Source organism: Somniosus microcephalus, chromosome 3 (genome assembly GCF_052327205.1).
Source record: "Somniosus microcephalus isolate GS21.2 chromosome 3, FLI_Smic_1.0, whole genome shotgun sequence".
Lineage (NCBI taxonomy): Eukaryota > Metazoa > Chordata > Chondrichthyes > Squaliformes > Somniosidae > Somniosus > Somniosus microcephalus.
Genome location: NC_140989.1, coordinates 175,247,735 through 175,267,151, shown reverse-complemented (window position 1 = coordinate 175,267,151; position 19,417 = coordinate 175,247,735). Strand labels below are relative to the sequence as shown.

Sequence of the window (19,417 nt, the reverse complement as noted above, 5' to 3'; positions counted from 1 at the left end):
GCTGGGGGGGTCATGAACTTGGGCTGGGGGGTCATGAACTTGGGCTGGGGGGAGGAGGTCATGAACTTGGGCTGGGGGGAGGAGTTCATGAACTTGGGCTGGGGGGGTCATGAACTTGGGCTGGGGGGAGGGTCAGGAACTTGGGCTGGGGGGGTCAGGAACTTGGGCCGGGTGAAGGGTCAGGAACTTGGGCTGGGGGGGGGTGGTCAGGAACTTGGGCTGGGGGAGGGTCAGGAACTTGGGCTGGGGGGGGGTCAGGAACTTGGGCTGGGGGGAGGGTCAGGAACTTGGGCTGGGGGGGGCAGGAACTTGGGCTGAGGGGGGAGGTCATGAACTTGGGCTGAGGGGGGAGGTCATGAACTTGGGCTGGGGGGGGTGTCAGGAACTTGGGCTGGGGGGGTGGTCAGGAACTTGGGCTGGGGGGGTCAGGAACTTGGGCTGGGGGGGTCAGGAACTTGGGCTGGGGGGAGGTCATGAACTTGGGCTGGGGGGGGTCAGGAACTTGGGCTGGGGGGCTGGTCAGGAACTTGGGCTGGGGGGGTGTCAGGAACTTGGGCTGGGGGGAGGTCATGAACTTGGGCTGGGGGGAGGTCATGAACTTGGGCTGGGGGGTCAGGAACTTGGGCTGGGGGGCGGTCATGAACTTGGGCTGGGGGGGTCAGGAACTTGGGCTGGGGGGTCAGGAACTTGGGCTGGGGGGCGGTCATGAACTTGGGCTGGGGGGGCGGTCATCAACCTGGGCGGGGGGGGTCAGGAACTTGTGCTGGGGGATGGGTCAGGAACTTGGGCTGGGGGGGATCATGAACTTGGGCTGGGGGAAGGGTCAGGAACTTGGGCTGGGGGGGGCGGTCATGAACTTGGGCTGGGGGAAGGGTCAGGAACTTGGGCTGGGGGGGCGGTCATGAACTTGGGCTGGGGGGCGTCAGGAACTTGGGCTGGGGGGGTCAGGAACTTGGGCTGGGGGGAGGGGGTCAGGAACTTGGGCTGGGGGGAGGGGGTCGAACTTGGGCTGGGGGGTCATGAACTTGGGCTGGGGGGGTCATGAACTTGGGCTGGGGGAAGGAGGTCATGAACTTGGGCTGGGGGGATGAGTTCATGAACTTGGGCTGGGGGGGTCATGAACTTGGGCTGGGGGGAGGAGGTCAGGAACTTGGGCTGGGGGGAGGAGTTCATGAACTTGGGCTGGGGGGGTCATGAACTTGGGCTGGGGGGAGGAGGTCATGAACTTGGGCTGGGGGGAGGAGTTCATGAACTTGGGCTGGGGGGGTCATGAACTTGGGCTGGGGAGGAGGTCAGGAACTTGGGCTGGGGGAGGGTCAGGAACTTGGGCTGGGGGAGGGTCAGGAACTTGGGCTGGGGGGAGGAGGTCATGAACTTGGGCTGGGGGGGTCAGGAACTTGGGCTGGGGGGAGGAGGTCAGGAACTTGGGCCGGGTGAAGGGTCAGGAACTTGGGCTGGGGGGGGTCAGGAGCTTGGGCTGGGGGGGGTGGTCAGGAACTTGGGCTGGGGGGGGGTCAGGAACTTGGGCTGGGGGGGGTGGTCAGGAACTTGGGCTGGGGGAGGGTCAGGAACTTGGGCTGGGGGGGTCAGGAACTTGGGCTGGGGGAGGGTCAGGAACTTGGGCTGGGGGGGTGGTCAGGAACTTGGGCTGGGGGGGGTCAGGATCTTGGGCTGGGGGGGCGGTCAGGAACTTGGGCTGGGGGGGTCAGGAACTTGGGCTGGGGGGGTGGTCAGGAACTTGGGCTGGGGGAGGGTCAGGAACTTGGGCTGGGGGGGTGGTCAGGAACTTGGGCTGGGGGGGCGGTCAGGAACTTGGGCTGGGGGGGTCAGGAACTTGGGCTGGGGGGAGGTCATGAACTTGGGCTGGGGGGGTCAGGAACTTGGGCTGGGGGGAGGTCATGAACTTGGGCTGGGGGGGGTCAGGAACTTGGGCTGGGGGGCTGGTCAGGAACTTGGGCTGGGGGGGGTCAGGAACTTGGGCTGGGGGGAGGTCATGAACTTGGGCTGGGGGGGAGGTCATGAACTTGGGCTGGGGGGGTCAGGAACTTGGGCTGGGGGGGAGGTCATGAACTTGGGCTGGGGGGTCAGGAACTTGGGCTGGGGGAAGGTGGTCAGGAACTTGGGCTGGGGGTTCAGGAACTTGGGCTGGGGGGGAGGTCATGAACTTGGGCTGGGGGGGGTCAGGAACTTGGGCTGGGGGAAGGAGGTCAGGAACTTGGGCTGGGGGGTCATGAACTTGGGCTGGGGGGCGGTCATGAACTTGGGCTGGGGAGGCGGTCATCAACCTGGGCGGGGGGGGTCAGGAACTTGTGCTGGGGGATGGGTCAGGAACTTGGGCTGGGGGGGATCATGAACTTGGGCTGGGGGAAGGGTCAGGAACTTGGGCTGGGGGGGCGGTCAGGTACTTGGGCTGGGGGAAGGGTCAGGAACTTGGGCTGGGGGGGCGGTCATGAACTTGGGCTGGGGGGCGTCAGGAACTTGGGCTGGGGGGGTCAGGAACTTGGGCTGGGGGTAGGGGGTCATGAACTTGGGCTGGGGGGAGGGGGTCGAACTTGGGCTGGGGGGGTCATGAACTTGGGCGGGGGGGTCAGGACATTGGGCTGGGGGGGTCAGGAACTTGGGCGGGGGGAGGAGGTCATGAACTTGGGCTGGGGGAGGAGGTCATGAACTTGGGCTGGGGAGAGGAGGTCATGAACTTGGGCTGGGGGTGGTCGTCATGAACTTGGGCTGGGGGGAGGAGGTCATGCACTTGGGCTGGGGGGAGGAGGTCATGAACTTGGGCTGGGGAGGAGGTCATGCACTTGGGCTGGGGGGAGGAGGTCATGAACTTGGGCTGGGGAGGAGGTCATGAACTTGGGCTGGGGGGAGGAGGTCATGAACTTGGGCTGGGGGGAGGAGGTCAGGAACTTGGGCTGGGAGGGAGGTCAGGAACTTGGGCTGGGAGGGAGGTCAGGAACTTGGGCTGGGAGGGAGGAGGTCAGGAACTTGGGCTGGGGGGAGGCGGTCAGGAACTTGGGCTGGGGGGAGGCGGTCAGGAACTTGGGCTGGGGGGAGGTCATGAACTTGGGCTGGGGGGGAGGTCATGAACTTGGGCTGGGGGGGTCAGGAACTTGGGCTGGGGGGGAGGTCATGAACTTGGGCTGGGGGGTCAGGAACTTGGGCTGGGGGAAGGTGGTCAGGAACTTGGGCTGGGGGTTCAGGAACTTGGGCTGGGGGGGAGGTCATGAACTTGGGCTGGGGGGGGTCAGGAACTTGGGCTGGGGGAAGGAGGTCAGGAACTTGGGCTGGGGGGTCATGAACTTGGGCTGGGGGGCGGTCATGAACTTGGGCTGGGGGGGCGGTCATCAACCTGGGCGGGGGGGGTCAGGAACTTGTGCTGGGGGATGGGTCAGGAACTTGGGCTGGGGGGGATCATGAACTTGGGCTGGGGGAAGGGTCAGGAACTTGGGCTGGGGGGGCGGTCATGAACTTGGGCTGGGGGAAGGGTCAGGAACTTGGGCTGGGGGGGCGGTCATGAACTTGGGCTGGGGGGCGTCAGGAACTTGGGCTGGGGGTAGGGGGTCAGGAACTTGGGCTGGGAGGGTCATGAACTTGGGCTGGGGGGAGGGGGTCGAACTTGGGCTGGGGGGGTCATGAACTTGGGCGGGGGGGTCAGGACATTGGGCTGGGGGGGTCAGGAACTTGGGCGGGGGGAGGAGGTCATGAACTTGGGCTGGGGGGAGGAGGTCATGAACTTGGGCTGGGGAGAGGAGGTCATGAACTTGGGCTGGGGGTGGTCGTCATGAACTTGGGCTGGGGGGAGGAGGTCATGCACTTGGGCTGGGGGGAGGAGGTCATGAACTTGGGCTGGGGAGGAGGTCATGCACTTGGGCTGGGGGAGGAGGTCATGAACTTGGGCTGGGGAGGAGGTCATGAACTTGGGCTGGGGGGAGGAGGTCATGAACTTGGGCTGGGGGGAGGAGGTCAGGAACTTGGGCTGGGAGGGAGGTCAGGAACTTGGGCTGGGAGGGAGGAGGTCAGGAACTTGGGCTGGGGGGAGGCGGTCAGGAACTTGGGCTGGGGGGAGGCGGTCAGGAACTTGGGCTGGGAGGGAGGTCAGAAACTTGGGCTGCAGGGAGGGGGTCAGGAACCTGGGCTGGGAGGGAGGTCAGGAACTTGGGAGGGGGTCAGGAACTTGGGCTGGGGGGAGGAGGTCATGAACTTAGGCTGGGGGGAGGAGGTCATGAACTTGGGCTGGGGGAGGGTGGTCATGAACTTGGGCTGGGGGGAGGAGGTCAGGAACTTGGGCTGGGGGGAGGAGGTCATGAACTTGGGCTGGGGAGGAGGTCATGAACTTGGGCTGGGGGGAGGAGGTCATGAACTTGGGCTGGGGGGAGGAGGTCAGGAACTTGGACTGGGGGGAGGAGGTCAGGAACTTGGGCTGGGGGAGGAGGTCAGGAACTTGGGCTGGGGGGAGGAGGTCATGAACTTGGGCTGGGAGGGAGGTCAGGAACTTGGACTGGGAGGGAGGTCAGGAACTTGGGCTGGGGGGAGGAGGTCAGGAACTTGGGCTGGGGGGAGGAGGTCAGGAACTTGGGCTGGGGGGAGGGTCAGGAACTTGGGCTGGGGGGAGGAGGTCAGGAACTTGGGCTGGGGGAGGAGGTCATGAACTTAGGCTGGGGGGAGGAGTTCATGAACTTGGGCTGGGGAGGAGGTCATGAACTTGGGCTGGGGGGAGGAGGTCATGAACTTGGGCTGGGGGGAGGAGGTCCTGAACTTGGGCTGGGGGGAGGAGGTCATGAACTTGGGCTGGGGGGAGGAGGCCATGAACTTTGGCTGGGAGGAGGGTCAGGAACTTGGGCTGGGGGGAGGGTCAGGAACTTGGGCTGGGGGGAGGAGGTCATGAACTTGGGCTGGGGGGAGGAGGTCAGGAACTTGGGCTGGGGGGAGGAGGTCAGGAACTTGGGCTGGGGGGAGGAGGCCATGAACTTTGGCTGGGAGGGAGGTCAGGAACTTGGGCCGGAGGGGGGTCAGGAACTTGGTCTGGGGGGAGGAGGTCAGGAACTTGGGCTGGGTGGGCGGAGGTCAGGAACTTGGGCTGGGGGGAGGGTCAGGAACTTGGGCTGGGGGGAGGAGGTCATGAACTTGGGCTGGGGGGAGGTCAGTAACTTGGGCTGGGAGGGAGGTCAGGAACTTGGGCTGGGGGGAGGAGGTCAGGAACTTGGGCTGGGGGGAGGAGGTCAGGAACTTGGGCTGGGGGGAGGAGGTCATGAACTTGGGCTGGGGGGAGGAGGTCATGAACTTGGGCTGGGGGGAGGAGGTCAGGAACTTGGGCTGGGGGGAGGATGTCAGGAACTTGGGCTGGGGGGAGGGTCAGGAACTTGGGCTGGGGGGAGGATGTCAGGAACTTGGGCTGGGCGGAGGTCAGGAACTTGGGCTGGGGGGAGGAGGTCAGGAACTTGGGCTGGGGGGAGGAGGTCAGGAACTTGGGCTGGGAGGGAGGGTCAGGAACTTGGGCTGGGGGGAGTGTCAGGAACTTGGGCTGGGGGGAGGATGTCAGGAACTTGGGCTGGGGGGAGTGTCAGGAACTTGGGCTGCGGGGAGGAGGTCATGAACTTGGGCTGGGGGGAGTGTCAGGAACTTGGGCTGGGGGGAGGATGTCAGGAACTTGGGCTGCAGGGAGGAGGTCTTACCCTGTGAGGGTAAGCCCTGCCTGTTCCAAGTGAGCTCTATTCTATCTGGAGTCAGCAGTCAGAATGGCTCGAATGACACTTTGCAGAGTCACTGATTATGTAGGCAGGGAGGATGTAATTACACATTCCAGAGAAACTGCTGGGTGTGTCTTGTCATCAGAGCTCTGGGTGTTGCAAATTAACATGTCCTTAACCAAAACACCCTGAAACATAAATGTGCTGTACTTCAACGCGATGGCACAGTTAGCAAGCTTGCATTTTTATTTCAGATTTCCAGCATCCGCAGTATTTTGTAAATTTAGAGCCTTGCCGTTTAGCCTTGGGGCTGATCGCCTGCTTAATCTAACTATTTCAGTCAATGTTTCAGACTTGTACACTTCTTCAAAGCAGTTCTGATCAACGGTATGAACTTGAAAAGTTGACTGTTCCTCCCTCTCCACCGTGTTGATTGATCTGCTCAGCCTTTCCAGTTTGTTTTTCTGTTATTGTTTCAGATTTCCAGCCATTTTGCTGTTATTTTTCTCTCTCTGAGGGGTTAGGGTTATTTTATGTCCGATTGGCCCGTTTGAATTGAGGCTTTTATCGGCTGATTGTAAAGCACCATCCACAGTTACAGTGGGGGATGTACATGCCGTGTCACCTGGTCATACCGGCTGCCGGAGGAGCAGGATGACCTGAAGACTGCACCTGGAAACGTGAACAGAAAGGCCCTTATGAGTTGTGTACGGGGCTTTCTCTGTTCCAGTTTTCTTCCCTGCTATCCTGACGCTGCTGGCTCGTGCCAAGAGAACAGGCACATCAGTTCCTGCAGCCCTCCAATATCTTAGTTCAGTGGTATTCTTCAGTGAGTGTTGGCAGAGCTATTCCACTAGAGAAGGCATCACAGCCAAACCCACTCTTGTACAACATCCACACGGGTGTTCAGAACATAGGAATAGGAGGAGGCTATTGAGCCACTCGAGCCTGTTCCGCCATTCAGTGAGATCACGGCTGATCTTTATTGCAACTCCATTTACCCGCCTTGGTCCCAGTGTTACTGGGCAGAGATCTTCAGCTTGCCCTCCTACCCCATCTGCCTTGCTCAGAAGTGATGGAGTGTGACTGCTGATTCAGTTGATTTGAGCTAATTCGGAACAGACTAGTTATCAACCATGGGGCCTCCCTGGTTTCTGTGGTTCACCACGACAGGAAGTGAGTCATCCTCTGAGCTATCTGGGCAGCAAGTATACTCAAGCGTTCTTCTATTCATTTAGATTTGTTTGTTTCTCCGCAGTTAAGGTTTCACAATTACCCCTGCTTATTGCACACACGATATTGAACATTGATCCTCTTTGCACATATAACTAGTTACTATCAAACTTGTTGCTATGTGTAGGGACTAGTTGACTGCTGGTGCCAGAGGAAAGTTTATTTACTGTTGGGTCAGAAAGACCATGGTATTTATCAGTAAATCTTCAGGTTTGTCAATGGAAAATGGCTGCTTGTCTTTACATGGGACTGACAAATGAAAACGAGTGACTAAATGACCTGTCAGAATACGTTCGTGGCATACCTTAGTCATTAGACCATCTGTCTTTGCTTACACCCCAGATATTGGGAGACCACATAACAGTGTCAGCCAGTGGGGAGCACCTTTGCCTCTGAGTCAGAAGGTTGTGGGTTCAAGTTCCACTCCAGAGACTTGAGCACAAAATCTAGGCTGACACTGCAGTACAGTGCTGAGGGAGTGCTGCACTGTCGGAGGTGCTGTCTTTTGGATGAGACGTTAAACCGAGGCCCCGTCTGCTCTCTCAGGTGGACGTAAAAGATCCCGCGGCACTATTTCAAAGAAGAGCAGGGGAGTTATCCCTGGTGTCCTGACCAATATTTAATCCCTCAATTAACTAGTCATTCTCACATTGCTGTTTTTGGGACCTTGCTGTGCGCAAATTGGCTGCCATGTTTCCTACATTACAGCAGTGACTCCACTTCTAAAAGTTCTTCATTGGCTGTAAAGCACTTGGTCATGAAAGGTGCAATATAAATACAAGTCTTTCTTTTCTAACTAGTTATTTCAATGTTGAAAGCCTAGGTGATGTACAAGATGGCACCGAATTGAAAAGACTGAGTGGGCATCTTGGTCATAGAATCCTAGAAGGAAGAGGAGACCATTTAGTCTGTTGTGTCAGGTGCTGATTCTTGTTGAAGAGCGATCTATTCTAAGCCCATTGTCCACTATCCTATATTCTTTCTTTTCAAATATTTATCTAATTCCTTTTAAAATGAGACTGGCTGTCAATTTCTTCAAGGAAAGTTCTGAGCTCAAACGGTAACTTTGGCAGGAGATTGGCCGAGCCCCGAAGAATCGGTGTAATCAGACTGGGACACCCCCATGGCAATTCAGGGCCACGTTGTCTGTCCCAATAGCCACTTGTGGTAAAATAGTCCATGTTTTCATAGCGCTCTGTGTGAAAATAAATCTTCAAACTTCCCCGTTCTTCAGTTGATGTGCCTAAGAATGCCCCTTGTTGCTGATTCACCTTTTACTGCTTACCCTCGCAAAATCTTTTCTAATTTAGATTCCCTCCTCAACCAATATTACAATCCCTTCTTCGTAACCGTTATTATTCTTCCCCGGTGTCATTATAGTGAATCTTTGCTGTACTCTTTCCATGGTGTTGATATCCTTCCTATAATGGGGTGACCTGAAAAGTACTTCAACTGGTGAAAATTCATATTCTATCTGCAAATTAGTGCATAAAAATGTGAGTTTGTGGCAATTTCTAATGCTACGGTTCGCCTTTAAAGAGATTTGGAACATGGCACATGATGGATATCTCTTGGGAGTAGGAATGTGAGACTTCTAGTATTGGTGCAGGGTTTAAAACTCTGACTGTCAAGGATTTCCATAAATTGGCTCCTCATTAAAAGGGGAATTTGGGTTCTAATTGTGCTGAGATATCAGTAACAAATGCGTTTGTATCGTTTCCTTTGTCCATTATTTAACAAAGACACTAAGCTGTTTACAGTCTCATCTTTGTGTTCAAATCCCTTCATAGCCTCATCCCGCCCTATCTCTGTAACCTCCTCCAGCTGTACAACCCATTCCTGAACTCTCCGTTCCTCCGACTCTGACCTCTTGTGCACCTCCTCGCTCCACCCCACCATTGGTAGTCATACCTTCAACTGTCTAGGCCCTACACTCTGGGATTCCCTCCCGAAATCTCTCTTGTCTCTCCTCCTTTAAGACACCTCCCAAACCCCCGACCTCTACCACCTAGAAGGACAAGGGCAGCAGGCGCATGGGAACACCACCACCTCCAAGTTCCCCTCCAAGTCACACACCATCATGACTTGGAAATATATCGCCGTTCCTTCATCGTCGCTGGGTCAAAATCCTGGAACTCCCTCCCTAACAGTACTGCGAGAGTATCTTCACCACACAGACTGCTGTGGTTCAAGAAGGCAGCTCACCACCACCTTCTCAAGGGCAATTAAGAATGGGCAATAATTGCTGGCCTTGCGAGCGACGCCCACATCTCAGGAACGAATAAAAAAAACACCTTAATTACCAGGATTTTAGTCTCCTTCCTTTGTCTTAGTGTCCATTTTTTGATTCCGCCCCGTGAAGCACTTTGGGTAGTTTTTTTCTTACATTTAAAGTGCTATATAAATGCAAATTGTTGTTGTTTACATAAACATCATTGTCCTGTTTATATTTACAGGAAAGACTTGACAAAGAAAAGAAAATGACCAAGGACTTGGGCCAAGCTGCCACCAAACTACAGCAGATGCTGAAGGCCGCCGAGGAACAACTTACCAAGGAAAAGGAAACTGTTGCGAAGCTACAAGCACAGAGACAGGAAAAGGTACATCAATGAACGGCAACTAAAAAGTAGCTACATTTATTCTTCAAAGATTCAAACTGCTACACTTGGTTACATTAATGGGGGTTGCACTGGCAGTCGACCTCGCCCTCCAGGATCTACGGTGGGGGGAGCGTAGGTAGCGAGAAAGATGGGAACATGTGCGCAGAGAGATGAGGAGGGACATCAGTGTTCTCACCAGGAGGCCTTGCGCTCCAAGGCTATTCCAACAGCACTTCTCCTACCTTCAATTGCGCGAGGAGCAGTGTATTAGAAGACTCTGCTTCACCAAGGAGGTGGTCACAGAACTCTGCCACCTCCTCCAAACAGACCTCCAGCCTCACACCAGGATAACTTAAACCCCAGATCCCCATTGCTCACCTCATCCCCATCATTCCATCCCTCTCGCAGGCCATATCACAGCGCAAAGCTGAAATGAGACACACCACAAAAGAATAGTAAGTGAAGTAATAAATTTATCAAAAAGTAGTGGACACATATTTACACCAAAAATATTTACTTTTCACCCTTGTGCAATCCCTTAGTGCCTCTTGTTACTGTGTCTTTTCCTGCTGTAGTGCTCCTACGCAGTGCTACCCCAGTAGCTGCGGCATGGCTGGTGGAAGGCTGCTGACTTTCAGTAGGGGACACTGCAGATGGCCTTGCAGGATGGCCTCAACCAGCTGTGGACCTGGAAGGCCTGGCTGTAGACTGCATCACCTCAGCATGGGCGGTGGCAGTCTGGGCTGGCTGGATGACAGGCAGCGACAAGGGCAATGGCGGAGTGGCAGTGGTGGGAGCAGGAATGCTGTCATCCTGAGAGGGAACAGCAGGTTCCTGCTCCACTGACCCACTGCTACTCCTCCGGGGCAGCACCTCAGCATCCCTAGTAATCTGTTGCAGCACAGTTTGCTGACCTGCTGCGACACCGTGAAAGCCCTGGTCGACGGTGGTAGACCCAGCCACAATGGAAACAGTCAGAGCATGCATGGCATCAAGCTGAGACTGCATGAGAGCAGTCTGAGAATCGATGGCACCAAGCATAGACTCCATTACAGCACTAGGATGTTGCGTCTGTTCCGCCTGTGCTGCAATGGAAGCTGCCAGATCGCCCATCACAGGCAACATCAGTTCTGGGTCGCCACAGTCTCTCTGGGAGTCTGCCATCCTTTGTGGACTGGAAATGATGGGCTCCATGGTGTGCACAGAGCTCTGTGCAGTGTTGGAGGCGGACTCTTCCACGCTCCTTACCATTGCCGACAGGCTCTCGGGCACCCTTGCCATTGCACCTATCATCTCCGTGTGCATGCCCATCACCCTTCTTCTAAAGGCCTCACCATCGAGGTCCTCATCGGAGTCCTGTGCAGCAGAACTCGCCCTCCGGGGAGCTGGCTCCCAAGTACCCTTTCCCCCTGGCCTTGCTGCAGCCCACTCGTCCCCGGTGCCTCACCCTGTGCAGATCCCACTATTATACTAGTCTCTAAAGAACACGTAGTGCCAGTATCTGAGCTGGTGCCTGCGGGTGAGACATGCAGTGATGCGATGTGTTCTTCCTCCTCCACTTCTCCCGCCTCGCTCTCAATGGTGCCCTCAGGGACAGGCTTCTCCGGTGCTTGCTAATTATCTGAAAGCATAAAGGCACAAGAGTCGGGTTAAGGTGAGGGGAGGGGGGCAGGAAGGGAGAAATGCATGCATACAGCATGATTAGCTGGAAAGTGCGAAAGGCTTGTGGGGTGAGGGGGAAGTGGGTTATGAGAAGAAGGAGTAGGGATGAACATACCGTTGTTGTCCCCAAGGGGGTCAACGTCGCCGGTGGACATCGGCGCCCACCACCTGGCACCCAATGATTTGTAGCACTCGATTCTCCAGCGCAGACAGTGGTTGGGTGTCGGCTTGTCCCCTGCCTGTGCGCTCCTGCTCCCTCCTGTTGTGAGCCACCTTGGCCTGCAAGAGAAAGGAAAGTGTGTGAGTGTGGAGCAATGTGTTTGGGTGATGTGCCTGCCATAGTTGAATGGCTGTCATTGTGTGCAAGGTGTGAGATGTGGGTGTGAGTTTTGGTAGGTAGAGATTGTTGGTGGGTGAGTGCTGGGGGTGAGGTGCTTTGGGCAGTGTATGAAGATTGTGGTACAGATGGTGGTATGTAGCATTTGTTGAAGCCTTCACTCATCCTGACCACCCGAGTGAGGTTGTTAAATTTCTTCCTACACTGTGTGTGGGTCCTGGAGCCCACACTGCTGCCCGAGACCTGCTGCGTTATTTGCCTCCACATGGTGTGGAAGACTTGTGGCGAGGGCCTCCTGCCACTTGCCGGGTAGAGCACCGCCCTCCATCTCTCCACAGCGAACACCAATGCCTCCGATGCTTGATTTCTGAATCTGCGGGCTCCCTCCCTGGGGCGTGGATCTGCCATGAGTACAGCTGCTTCAGTCCTCCGGCTCCTTCTTGTTCTGCTCCTGCTTGCTGAGGCAGCTGCACAGCCAGCAATGCTGAGAATAAGGTGCTGCAGCATCAATGAACCTCCCCTTTAAGTACTGAAAAAAGCCTGTGGCAATGATGAGTTGTGATTAGACTGCACCTGATATTAGTCCACCCTTTAAGTGTAACACCTATGAGCTTGGGCTTCAAGACTTGATTTAGGACTCCACAATCATTATATTGAGCAGTGAGCACAAATCTTTCTTGCCATCTAAAGCATTGGCACCTGGCACTAATTTTCCAACTTTTCCACTGACACCGCCCATTCCTTGGCTATAACGAATTTCTAACTTATTTTTTTTAAAAACCATTGATACCGATTTTCTTTTAAGAAAAGCTGCAATTGTAAGTATTACCTGGACATTGGTCCGTGGACACTCCAAGCTGACTCATTGTCTACAAGTTCACTTTAACCCACGACAGAACTTCAGACTATAACTTTGGACTCTCTCATATTGTTTCCTCCCTGTCTGACCAGGACACGTAACAGATTCTGACCAATCCGCTGAGTGTAGTTTTTAATTCTTGTCTCTATTTTTATTAGATCAATTTTCCTCCTTTTGTGTCTTGTTCTTGTACACAGTGTGTGCACCTGAATAACAAAATGGAACCAATAGTGTCCCAGTCGCTGGCTGTGCCTCTTCCCAAATGGCCTGGCCTTGCATGTTGATGTGAGTTCAGCCCATTTAAATGGTCTAGTGGCACACACTTAGTGCATGATGCACAAGGCCATGGACGGGCTGTTTGTTGCCTAAATATTGCTGCCATTTTTTTTATAATACAAGCTGATCAGGGAACGATGACACTTTTTGTTGCTTGGCCATTGGAGGGCAAAGATCGTGGAAGAAACATAGGAACTGGAGGAAGCCATTCAGCCCCTCGAGCCTGTTCCACCATTTAATTAGATCACGTCTGATCTGTATCTTAACTGCATCTACCCGCCTTGATTCCTTAACACTTAATACCCTTGCCTAACAAAAATCTATCAATCTATTTGAAATTTTCAATTGACCGAGCCTCAACAGCTCTTTGGGGAGAGAGTTCCAGATTTCCATTGCCCTTTGTGTGAAGAAGAGCTTCCTGATTTCACCCCGAGCGGCCTAGCTCTAATTTTAAGGTTATGTAGACGCGAAGGGTGGCTCTGTTAGAAGGAAAGGGCCACCCTGCAGACATAAAAAGCTTTTGTTTGTTTTGGACCGCCCCTGAGGCGCCCCATTCACATTATGGGAAGTCCCTTCATTTACATAGTAACTGGAGCTATAATGGTCCTGGTGCACGGGAGTCGTTCTGGCTCTGAGTGGCACAGGGCCTTTTGGGGCATATTATAACATGGCAGACAAATGGGGTGCTGAGTAGGCCTCAGGCTTCAGAGGCAAATGATGTACATCGGATGCTAACTTCCCACATCAGTGGAACATGGAGCTGTACCCCAGTAAGGCAGACTGCTGGCATCCACGGAGCTGTACCCCAGTAAGGCAGACTGCTGGCATCCATGGAGCTGTACCCCAGTAAGACAGACTGCTGGCATCCATGGAGCTGTACCCCAGTAAGGCAGACTGCTGGCATCCATGGAGCTGTACCCCAGTAAGGCGGACTGCTGGCATCCATGGAGCTGTACCCCAGTAAGGCGGACTGCTGGCATCCACGGAGCTGTACCCCAGTAAGGCGGACTGCTGGCATCCACGGAGCTGTACCCCAGTAAGGCAGACTGCTGGCATCCATGGAGCTGTACCCCAGTAAGACAGACTGCTGGCATCCATGGAGCTGTACCCCAGTAAGGCAGACTGCTGGCATCCATGGAGCTGTACCCCAGTAAGGCGGACTGCTGGCATCCATGGAGCTGTACCCCAGTAAGGCGGACTGCTGGCATCCACGGAGCTGTACCCCAGTAAGGCGGACTGCTGGCATCCACGGAGCTGTACCCCAGTAAGACAGACTGCTGGCATCCACGGAGCTGTACCCCAGTAAGGCAGACTGCTGGCATCCATGCGGCTGTACCCCAGTAAGACAGACTGCTGGCATCCACGGAGCTGTACCCCAGTAAGGCAGACTGCTGGCATCCATGCGGCTGTACCCCAGTAAGACAGACTGCTGGCATCCACGGAGCTGTACCCCAGTAAGGCAGACTGCTGGCATCCATGGAGCTGTACCCCAGTAAGGCAGACTGCTGGCATCCATGGAGCTTTACCCCAGTAAGACAGACTGCTGGCACCCATGGGGCTGTACCCCAGTAAGACAGACTGCTGGCATCCATGGAGCTGTACCCCAGTAAGACAGACTGCTGGCATCCATGGGGCTGTACCCCAGTAAGACAGACTGCTGGCATCCATGGGGCTGTACCCCAGTAAGACAGACTGCTGACATCCATGGGGCTGTACCCCAGTAAGACAGACTGCTGGCACCCATGGAGCTGTACCCCAGTAAGACAGACTGCTGGCATCCACGGAGCTGTACCCCAGTAAGACAGACTGCTGGCATCCATGGAGCTGTACCCCAGTAAGACGGACTGCTGACATCCATGGGGCTGTAGCCCAGTAAGACGGACTGCTGGCACCCATGGAGCTGTACCCCAGTAAGACAGACTGCTGGCACCCACGGAGCTGTACCCCAGTAAGACAGACTGCTGACATCCATGGGGCTGTACCCCAGTAAGACAGACTGCTGGCATCCATGGAGCTGTACCCCAGTAAGACAGACTGCTGGCATCCACGGAGCTGTACCCCAGTAAGACGGACTGCTGGCACCCATGGAGCTGTACCCCAGTAAGACGGACTGCTGGCACCCATGGAGCTGTACCCCAGTAAGACGGACTGCTGGCACCCACGGAGCTGTACCCCAGTAAGACGGACTGCTGGCATCCACGGAGCTGTACCCCAGTAAGACAGACTGCTCGCACCCACGGAGCTGTACCTCAGTAAGGCAGACTGCTGGCACCCATGGAGCTGTACCCCAGTAAGGCAGACTGCTGGCATCCATGGAGCTGTACCCCAGTAAGGCGGACTGCTGGCATCCACGGAGCTGTACCCCAGTAAGACGGACTGCTGGCATCCATGGAGCTGTACCCCAGTAAGACGGACTGCTGGCATCCATGGAGCTGTACCCCAGTAAGACGGACTGCTGGCATCCACGGAGCTGTACCCCAGTAAGACAGACTGCTGGCATCCATGGAGCTGTACCCCAGTAAGGTGGACTGCTGGCATCCATGGAGCTGTACCCCAGTAAGACGGACTGCTGGCATCCACGGAGCTGTACCCCATTAAGACAGACTGCTGGCACCCATGGAGCTGTACCCCAGTAAGACAGACTGCTGGCATCTATGGAGCTGTACCCCAGTAAGACAGACTGCTGGCATCCACGGAGCTGTACCCCAGTAAGACGGACTGCTGGCATCCACGGAGCTGTATCCCAGTAAGACGGACTGCTGGCATCCACGGAGCTGTACCCCAGTAAGGCAGACTGCTGGCACCCATGGAGCTGTACCCCAGTAAGGCAGACTGCTGACATCCATGCGGCTGTACCCCAGTAAGGCAGACTGCTGACATCCATGGAGCTGTACCCCAGTAAGACGGACTGCTGGCATCCACGGAGCTGTATCCCAGTAAGACGGACTGCTGGCATCCATGGAGCTGTATCCCAGTAAGACGGACTGCTGGCATCCATGGAGCTGTATCCCAGTAAGACGGACTGCTGACATCCACGGAGCTGTACCCCAGTAAGACGGACTGCTGGCATCCATGGAGCTGTACCCCAGTAAGACGGACTGCTGGCACCCATGGAGCTGTACCCCAGTAAGACAGACTGCTGGCATCCATGGGGCTGTACCCCAGTAAGACGGACTGCTGGCATCCATGGAGCTGTACCCCAGTAAGACGGACTGCTGGCACCCATGGAGCTGTACCCCAGTAAGACGGACTGCTGGCATCCATGGGGCTGTACCCCAGTAAGACGGACTGCTGGCATCCATGGAGCTGTACCCCAGTAAGGCAGACTGCTGGCATCCATGGGGCTGTACCCCAGTAAGGTGGACTGCTGGCACCCATGGAGCTGTACCCCAGTAAGGTGGACTGCTGGCACCCATGGTGCTGTACCCCAGTAAGGCAGACTGGTGGCATCCATGGAGCTGTACCCCAGTAAGACTCACCAGGGTAGAATTTGATAGCATTTCGCCCAGTTTTCGAGCGCTAAATGAGCGTTCAACATCAGTGGAACATGTGCTAAGCATCACATATTGTGGTAAACCACTGTTTGTATTCCTGTTTGTCCTGTTTGTATTCCACTGTGTACATGCCTGGACATGCCTCGGCTGACTCCTCCCACAGGTCCTAGTATAAAGGTGACTGCTCCCCAGCCCTTAGTATCATGGACCGGTCGACCACGCGAGGCAGACCTCCATTCTGTTGTTAATAAAAGCCTTTAGTTACTCTTCTAACTCTCAGTCTTTTATGAGTAATTGATAGCGCATCAATTTTATTAACAACATTTTTATAATGGAGAAGATCCTCACACCAGCATGCCTGGACTTAGATCATCGGGAGGCGGACTCATCCACCAAGTTTACTCACTGGCTTAAGTGTTTCGAAAAATTCCTGACCGCCTCCGAAGCAATCAAATCGGACGAGGACAAACTGGATGTCCTGACCTCCAAAGTGAACCACCGAGTGTACTCGGTCATCCAAGACGCGACCTCGTACGCGGACGCTATCAAGCTCCTCAAGGACCAGTACACGCACCCAGTGAACGAAGTGTACGCCAGGCACCTCCTGGGGAGTCGTAAACAACAACCTGGGGAATCGACCGTGGAATACCTTCAGGCACTGTCTGTGCTTGGCCGGGCCTGTGGTTGTAAGGATGTAAAGGCCGCCGTGTACACAGAGGAACTTATCCGGGACGCTTTTGTAGCGGGCCACAGATCCAATTACACCCGACAGCGACTGTTGGAGCAGAGTAACCTCGACCTCAACAAGGCCTCTGAACTCGCACTATCGTTGGATGCAGCCTACCAGGGCATGGATGCCTACTCCTCTGCACCGTGGACGCCGCGGGGAATGACAGCCTGGGACACGGTAGGACCGCCTCATAGCGCCGTGCCACCCCAGCCACACCCCAACAACGGCCCAACTACCGCAGCAGTGTCCCAAGGCCAGACAGCAGTGCCCCAAGGCCAGAAATGCTACTTCTGTGGCCAGGCAAAACACCCCAGAGCGCGCTGCCCGGCGAAAAACGCGATCTGCTCGGGCTGCGGGAAGAAGGGACACTACGCTAGCGTCTGCAGGGCCAAAGCCACCCCGAACCCCAGCAGCGCCGCGTGTGGGCCATGCGGGCCGCCACCTTGGACCTCCCCGGCCATGTGCGAATCACCGGTACAGCAGCCATTTTGGACGCCTCCAGCCACATGGGGATCATGGACGCCGCCATCTTGGACGACAGCCGGGACGCAGCAGGCCCCCGACACCGCCTCATCTGATACCCGCAGCGACACACCGACCCCTACGCTGGCATCCGTTACACTGGACCAAGCGAGACCGCACCAACTGGCCAGTTCCACAATGGACATTAAGGTAAATGGTCACGATACAATCTGCCTTTTTGACTCTGGGAGCACGGAGAGCTTCATCCACCCCGACACGGTGCGGCGTTGCTCTCTCCCAGTCCTGCCTGCGCAACAGCGGATTTCTATGGCCTCCGAGTCCCAGTCGGCGGACATCGGCGGCTACTGCGTGGTGACACTCGTAGTAGACGGGACCGTGTACGATCATTTTAAACTTCTGGTCCTGCCTGACCTCTGCGCTGCCGTCCTGCTGGGGTTAGATTTTCAGTGCCACCTTAAAAGTGTTACGATGGCGTACGGTGGACCCCTACCCCCACTCACAGTCCGCAGCCAGCAGCTTCCAAACTGCCCGCCGCGCACCAGGTGCAACCTCTCCACACTCAGAGTCACCCCCCCCCAACTGTTTGCTAACCTCACCCCCGACTGTAAGCCCATCGCCACAAAGAGCAGGCGATACAGTGCCGGGGACAGGGTTTTCATTAAAACCGAAGTGGAGCGGCTCCTGAAAGAAGGGATTATTGAGGGCAGCACCAGCCCCTGGCGAGCCCAGGTTGTGGTCGTTAAGACCGGCGAGAAGCAGCGCCTGGTCATCGACTACAGCCAGACAATAAATCGCTACACCCTGCTGGACGCCTACCCACTCCCCCGTATAGTTGATATGGTCAACCAGATCGCGCAGTACCGCGTCTTCTCGACCATTGACCTGAAATCAGCGTACCACCAGCTCCCCATCCGCCCTGAGGACCGCCAGTACACTGCCTTTGAGGCAAACGGCCGCCTCTATCACTTCCTTAGGGTTCCCTTTGGCGTCACCAACGGGGTCTCCGTCTTCCAAAGGGAGATGGACCGGATGGTAGATCAAAATGCGTTGCAGGCCACTTTCCCATATCTGGACAATGTGACCATCTGCGGCCGTGACTTGCAGGACCATGACGCAAACCTCGAAAAATTCCTCCGCACCGCCCAACTCCTAAACCTGACATATAACAAGGAGAAGTGCATATTCCGCACAAACCGCCTCGCCATCCTTGGCTGTGTTGTGGAACACGGAGTCATCGGCCCCGACCCCGACCGGATGCGTCCCCTTATGGAACTTCCACTGCCCCACTGCCTCAAGGCCCTGAAGAGGTGCCTAGGGTTTTTCTCCTATTACGCCCAGTGGGTCCCCTACTATGCGGACAAGGCCCGTCCGCTGATCAAGTCCACCTCTTTTCCCTTGACGGCAGAGGCCCGCTTAGCCTTCTACCGTATCAAGGAGGACATTGCCAAAGCCACCATGCACGCAGTGGACGAATCCATCCCCTTCCAGGTGGAAAGCGACGCGTCTGACTTTGCCCTGGCTTCTACCCTCAATCAGGCGGGGAGACCCGTGGCCTTCTTTTCACGAACCCTCCAAGGCCCGGAGACCAGACACTCCGCTGTTGAGAAGGAGGCCCAGGCGATTGTGGAGGCTGTGCGTCATTGGAGGCACTACCTGGCCGGAAAACGATTTACCCTGCTCACTGACCAGCGTTCAGTTGCTTTTATGTTTAACAACAAGCAGAGGGGCAAAATCAAAAATGACAAGATCTTGAGGTGGAGAATCGAACTTTCCACCTACAACTACGAGATCTTGTACCGGCCCGGGAAGCTAAATGAACCCCCGGATGCGCTATCGCGTGGCACCTGCGCCAGCGCGCAGATCGATAGACTGCGGGCCCTCCACAATGACCTCTGCCACCCGGGGGTCACCAGGTTCTTCCACTTCATCAAGGCCCGCAACCTGCCTTACTCTATTGAGGAGGTCAGGACCATGACCAGGAACTGCCAAGTCTGCGCTGAGTGCAAACTGCACTTTTATAGACCAGACAGGGCCCACCTGATAAAAGCCACTCGCC

At 55.8% G+C, this 19,417-nt stretch overlaps 1 protein-coding gene across 3 annotated transcripts in view; it reads left to right on the top strand.

Annotated features, from left to right (window-relative positions):
- Positions 1-19,417, top strand: part of LOC147121593 (ribosome-binding protein 1-like) — a 241,499-nt gene that overhangs the window by 216,752 nt on the left and 5,330 nt on the right. For all 3 annotated transcript variants that reach the window (XM_085981956.1, XM_085981957.1, XM_085981955.1), the window contains one exon: positions 9,377-9,520. In XM_085981956.1, the coding sequence (XP_085838082.1) occupies positions 9,377-9,520 (144 nt within the window). The remainder of the gene's footprint in view (positions 1-9,376; positions 9,521-19,417) is intronic.